Below are 6,841 nucleotides of genomic sequence, written 5' to 3' on the forward strand. Positions count from 1 at the left end.
CAGATAAACATCAAATTTTCATTTTTGGGTGAACTATCTCTTTAACTGAGGTAGATTTTTTTTATCCTTAAGGAAATGTTAATGGAAATAAAGACTGAACTGAATTTATTTAAAGACAGAGCCACAATTTGACAGAGCCCCCCCCCGCCCATACTGTACTGAAAACAAATTTTAATTTTTGGGTGAACTATCCCTTTAAGTCATGTTACCCACTAGTCAACACAGACCCAACTAGTGGCAGAACTATAGTTGATGTGTTGAATCAGAATCAAGAAGAGCTTTATTGCCACAAGGATTTTTTTCTTTTGGTAATGAAGCTTCTGGTATAAAAACAAATACAACTTTAAAAATATATGTAATATAGGTTATATAGTAATTAAAACATTAATGAAATAATTTTATATTGTGTGCTTGTGTTTTTTTTGGGGACCAGTAAGTTTTTTTTTATTTTTTATGATTTTGTCTCTTATGCTCACCAAGGCTGCATTTATTTGATCAAAAATACAGAAAAACAGTAATATAGTGAAATATTACAATTGAAACTGTTTTATTTTAATATATTATAAATTGTTTTAAATTATGAATAGAAAGTTAAATTAAAAATAATTTGAAATAGAAATATTTTGTAACATTGTCTTTAGTCACTATCACTATACTGTCTTTATCAAATCAATACATCCTTTCTATAAGTATTAACTTTATTAAAGATTTAATATATAAATCTTAATCTCTCTTATATATAGAGAGAATATAATGTTTTTCTCTATGCAGCTCTTTTCTATAAAGCAAAAGCCTGAGCTTTTCAAAAGTGTGCTGTTAAAAATACAGTTATTGAATTATAGACAGCTTCACAATATTTTTCATCTTTAACGTGCAACTGTATTAAATCTATTTTTGTCTTCAGATATCATTCATATATGCTGCCAATTCCATCCAAGTGCACTTTGACCTTTCAACCTATTGACCCCAGCAATATTTTTCTTCAATATTCCAGCACAGCAGAGAGTGATAACATGACATTTTCACACCCATATTTCCAATACGTTCAATGTGTGTGCACATGAGGTCAAAACATCAAATCCAACACAGTAAGTAAGAAAAGAAAACTCTCCCTGGTGCTGCTTGCAAATCGAATCGATCAGGCTCGACTTCTATAAATAGAATCCATAGCCGCACACTCGAGTGGGCAGGCGGCCTTCGGCAGAACTGGGAGATCAATCCTTACAAGTCCAAAAGATCAGTAAAAGCCAGCTAAGTTCGCACAAGTGCTCGGCAGGAGTTGAGCCGTGTGGCCGTGCGGTGTTGCGGTAATGAATGCATGTGTTTGTGGGTGTTGAGCACTGTGGCGTGGGCTTCCAGTGGGTGTTCAGAAGGTTTTTAAGAGGCTATATGTCAATGGGATGCATTCTCATTAAATCTGCTGCTATTTCTGTGGAGATATGATTTTGTAACATTGTCTTTAGTCACTATCACTATACTGTCTTTATCAAATCAATACATCCTTTCTATAAGTATTAACTTTATTAAAGATTTAATATATAAATCTTAATCTCTCTTATATATAGAGAGAATATAATGTTTTTCTCTATGCAGCTCTTTTCTATAAAGCAAAAGCCTGAGCTTTTCAAAAGTGTGCTGTTAAAAATACAGTTATTGAATTATAGACAGCTTCACAATATTTTTCATCTTTAACGTGCAACTGTATTAAATCTATTTTTGTCTTCAGATATCATTCATATATGCTGCCAATTCCATCCAAGTGCACTTTGACCTTTCAACCTATTGACCCCAGCAATATTTTTCTTCAATATTCCAGCACAGCAGAGAGTGATAACATGACATTTTCACACCCATATTTCCAATACGTTCAATGTGTGTGCACATGAGGTCAAAACATCTAATCCAACACAGTAAGTAAGAAAAGAAAACTCTCCCTGGTGCTGCTTGCAAATCGAATCGATCAGGCTCGACTTCTATAAATAGAATCCATAGCCGCACACTCGAGTGGGCAGGCGGCCTTCGGCAGAACTGGGAGATCAATCCCTACAAGTCCAAAAGATCAGTAAAAGCCAGCTAAGTTCGCACAAGTGCTCGGCAGGAGTTGAGCCGTGTGGCCGTGCGGTGTTGCGGTAATGAATGCATGTGTTTGTGGGTGTTGAGCACTGTGGCGTGGGCTTCCAGTGGGTGTTCAGAAGGTTTTTAAGAGGCTATATGTCAATTCTATATATATATATATATATATATATATATATATATATATATATGTGTGTGTGTGTGTGTGTGTGTGTGTGTGTGTGTGTTTGTGTTAATATGTAGTCTGATATTTACTAAAATATTGTGTAAAAATTACATTTATATTTCCACTCTGTATTAGAAGTCCTTGCAGCAGATCTGTTTCACCCAATTAATTATACTCAAAAAAACATATGTAAATCTTGAATCTACTGTAATATAATTAACTTGTTTTTATTTATGTGCTGCTTTCAGCTACGTTTGATTGGCCATTAATGAAAAATATGCTTTTTGCCTTCAGATCTGCTAACTGCGGAAGCTAACCAGCCAAACAATGAGCACCTGCTATGAACAGCACAACAGAGATACAAGCTGCTCAAACTTTATTTTCAGGCAGTCATAAAATGTTCTTTGTCTGTCAATGCTCAGTTTTGTTAACTTATCTATGGTGGGTGGTTTTTGTAAGAAGGCTTTTGATTAAAGGAACAGTGTGAAGTCTAGTGTAAGTTAGCAAAACATCTGAAATCACTTACTGCAACTTTAAGAAAGCCTGTTAAAAACACTTTAAACCACTTTGTGTTGAGCTACTATGACACGAACACATGCGCTAGTGTAGCTAAAGCTCTTTGAATGATACCTTCTTAGTGCTAATGAAAGAGAGAGGATGAATACTTGCCTTGGCATAGTGAGGTGGGATGTAATACATTTTTACTATAGTCTTGTCACTTATTTTCTTGCTCATCAGCAAAGACTATATTAGAAAGGCTCACTGGCTTCGATGTGAGTCAGCAAATTTAGGCTTTTTACTTCCAGATAAAGTCTAATTAAGCTAAAAGCTTTACTGGCTCCACCAGCCTTTCTTCTTCCTTTCTTTTTTAAATCTGTAACACCTGCCTTCCTGTCTCGCCCCCCTAAGAAGTGGGCCAAGGGGGCAAGAGAGGAAACCTGGCACTAATTGGACACCCCCCTCTAATCTCTGAGCCTTGAATAAGATCAAAGAGGCACCTGGTTTGCGTGACCTATACTCAGTGTTTTGGCTAAGATAGTGATAGCTAAGATGCGTGACTCAGCTCATATTTTCTGTCTGAGTACACAGGCAAAGCCAAATATGGGGAAGTTTAACTTCTTGGAAATTGACTGACTGGCTTCTTGAAATTTGTTGAAGATGATAGAAGTTATAGAAATTGGTCGGTCACCAGAGTACAATTAGATTAGTGTGAGAGCACACCATGTTGCTAATTTCTGCTTGTAGATATCGGATGTTTTTTTGATTTCTGGTGTTTTTGAAAGCAGTTCTTTAGTTCTACCTTACTGCTTTGTAAAGTGCTTTTTTTCCAAATTGGCATACAGCACAGTCATCCAACAGGCAATCAGTCTAGACAACTTTGGAAAAGTCCCTTGCTCAAAAAAAAAGGTTTTTGTAGCACCTTAACTTCAGCAAACCACCATATTTGGTCAATTGCATTTGATTCTTTGGAGATGAAAATGTGATGATCAGTGCATTTGTTTTCTGGTATCATTAACGCACCAGTAACCAGATGGATTTCTAGAACTATAATACAAGTTCTTTATATATACATTTCACAATTTCAGACAATGATATTGCTGCACACACACACACACACACACACACACACACACACACTGTATAAATAATATTTGTGTTTTTGAGAGAATTTATATTTAATACAAGTATTTTGACAATTTGCAGTGCAGTAGAACAAAATAATGCATTCATTAGCTAATTTACTTGGTTTAAGGATTTTAGATACATTTTTTTAACAAGCTGAAAACAGACCAATTAAAAACCCAGGTGTTGTTTCACACCTGCAACATTGGTGACCAGCCCAGATCTTCAGCCAGCAGTATTCCCAGCCAGCACACTCTTTTTTTTTTGTTGTTTCTTGTCATCTTTGATCTGATCACTTGTCTCTTTGGTCCTCAGGTTATGGCCACGCGGCTCCAGGCACAGATGCTGGAAAGGCGTTCTGCATGTTTTACGCGGTGCTTGGGATCCCTCTGACACTAGTGATGTTCCAAAGCCTCGGCGAGAGAATGAACACCTTCGTCAAGTACATGCTGAAGCGCATCAAAAAGTGCTGTGGGATGCGCATCACAGAAGTCTCCATGGAGAACATGGTCACCGTGGGCTTCTTCTCCTGCATGGGAACGCTCTGCATCGGCGCGGCAGCTTTCTCCCATTACGAGGACTGGAGTTTCTTTCAGTCATATTACTATTGTTTCATAACGCTCACCACCATTGGGTTCGGGGACTTTGTGGCCCTGCAGAATAACAAAGCTTTGCAGAGAAAGCCACTCTATGTGGCGTTCAGCTTCATGTACATCCTAGTGGGGCTGACGGTCATCGGGGCCTTTCTCAACCTGGTGGTCCTTCGTTTCCTGACCATGAACAGCGAGGATGAGCGGCGGGACGCTGAGGAGAGGGCTTCCCTGGCGGGGAACCGCAGTAGCATGATTATCCACATCCAGGAGGACACGCTCCAGAGGAGTCGACGGAGACGAGAACAGCAGCAGCAGTGCTACAGATCCGAGGTCACCGATCTCCAGTCCGTTTGCTCCTGCATGCACTACCATTCGCATGAGTTCGGGAGCTCGGTCGGCCTCGGGTTGGGAATGGGAGGAGGAGGAAGCAGCGGCGGTGGCACGTTTCCACACCAGAACTCATTCGGCTCCCAGTTGAGCCCTCATCAGTACCATCACTACCACTCAACGGTGTCCTACCGCATAGAGGAGATCTCGCCGAGCACGCTGAAAAACAGTTTCCTTCCCTCTCCCATCAGCTCCGTCTCGCCCGGGCTGCACAGCTTCACGGAAAACCTCCGGCTGATGAGAAGACGCAAGTCCATCTGAGGACCGACGGCAATTGCTGAACACACATATCCAATGCTGCTGCTCTACCAAACCTCATTCCGGCACTTTTTTCGTCATTTTCAGGCTCTTGCTAGATGACGTCGGACCATAAGGACATTTGATCGCTCGGTGGATATATTGGAACTTCGTTAAAAAGCATGAAGCATGGATGTCTATTTTTACAGAAAACATCGCCTGGGCCTTCTTCGCCCTTTTGAGCAGCACCTCAGTGGATTTGGATATAATAATACTATCCTGATATCTTATCAGATGATGCACACTTGTGTTTTGAATAATACAGAGGGAGATATATATATATATATATATAAATAATTTTTTAAGGACTTGTGAAAATGTGCATTTTATCAAATGGTGAGCAACCTCTGGTTCTTTCTTGAGATTCAAGTGCCACACCACCGAAGGAAAAATAACGATAAAACTGATTTGAAAAGGACTACACAGTATCAGGTATTGTTTTCTATAAGCAATTCTATTTAAGAAAAATAAGACATTGATTCACATCATGCCAAAATATTGTTGCCAACCATAGCATGTGCACTAGTTGTCGTTTGATGTATGTCATTGTTTCCATTAACCTTTTTATTTTCTGTTTCCGTGTGTTTAAATTCAATCTAAGGTTTTCTGTAAATTAAACATGTATGTAGACTTTCCAAGTGCGTTATGTTTAGAGGTGACAGACGAGCGACAGCGTAAGTCGATTGTGAGAGGAGAATAATTGCATGTGCTTTGTTCAAACTGGTATGCGTATACTGTCACAAAGAGAAGCGATAGCACTGGATCCAATATAAAAAGCAAATAATCCATTAAAAAGTATTTTTTGAAATGAAAGTCGAACTAAACATCCACTAAAGCAGGCCCTCACAAATGGGAACGTAATGGCATTGCAGATGATTGTTATTCATCGTTATTTATATAAACAGCACGACTATTATTCCATTGTGAAGAATCAATGTATAATGTATGCTAACCCTAGCAATGATTGCTTTACGCTCGGCCATAATCATGGCATTAATTTGAATGAGACTTATTTAAATGCATCAATAAAGACAGTTATTTATGTATTTTACACTTTGATGATGTCTTCAGAGGATACCTCATAGGCCTAAAAATTGCTCTGATGTTGATTGAAAAGCATAGTTGCACCTCTTTTAGGAACCTCTATTTAATCAACTGTTCTTTTTCTCTGCTTGTGGTAGGGAGTGTTTTTGTTCACTAACTAAATTGCATTTCTGATATAACGGCAACCATGTCACTTATCGGTTTTAAACTGAACCTTTTTTTTTACTATTTTACTAGGTCTTACTGTATCCTGGATAAAATATCGGAGTATCTGTGTTACAGTTAGGATCATCCAATAAACCAGAGTTGGAGTCAAGTCCCGACCCTATAAGACTTAGACCAAGACTTGACGCATTGAGGCCCAGATCTAGACCAATGCCTGTCCAAGTATGAGAGAAGATGCTGAATTGATTGCAGCATTCACATTGTACAGTGGCTAAATAGCCATTCAAAGCCATAGACATTTTGCTATTTTTCTGTAATTATGAAGGCACCTTGTTGAATTTGGCTGAGTTATCATCTTTAGTACATAAGTGGACTCTTTTCTTCACCCTAAACCGAGATTAAATCTGGACCTAGATGGAGCAATGCAGCGTTTGTGGTCTTGATGGGTCTTCAAGACTTCAACTCTGACACTACCTAACCAATAAAATAACAT

At 38.6% G+C, this 6,841-nt stretch overlaps 1 protein-coding gene across 1 annotated transcript in view; it reads left to right on the forward strand.

Moving 5' to 3' along the window:
- The window catches only part of LOC107554578 (potassium channel subfamily K member 9-like), a 9,430-nt gene extending 4,025 nt beyond the window's left edge, over positions 1-5,405 (forward strand). Inside the window, exon 2 of the mRNA XM_016237138.1 lies at positions 4,178-5,405. Within this exon, the coding sequence (XP_016092624.1) occupies positions 4,225-5,103 (879 nt within the window). The 5' untranslated portion in view covers positions 4,178-4,224 and the 3' untranslated portion in view covers positions 5,104-5,405. The remainder of the gene's footprint in view (positions 1-4,177) is intronic.
- Positions 5,406-6,841: the final 1,436 nt, after the last annotated feature.

Source organism: Sinocyclocheilus grahami, unplaced genomic scaffold, assembly GCF_001515645.1.
Source record: "Sinocyclocheilus grahami isolate Dianchi unplaced genomic scaffold, SAMN03320097.WGS_v1.1 scaffold507.1, whole genome shotgun sequence".
Lineage (NCBI taxonomy): Eukaryota > Metazoa > Chordata > Actinopteri > Cypriniformes > Cyprinidae > Sinocyclocheilus > Sinocyclocheilus grahami.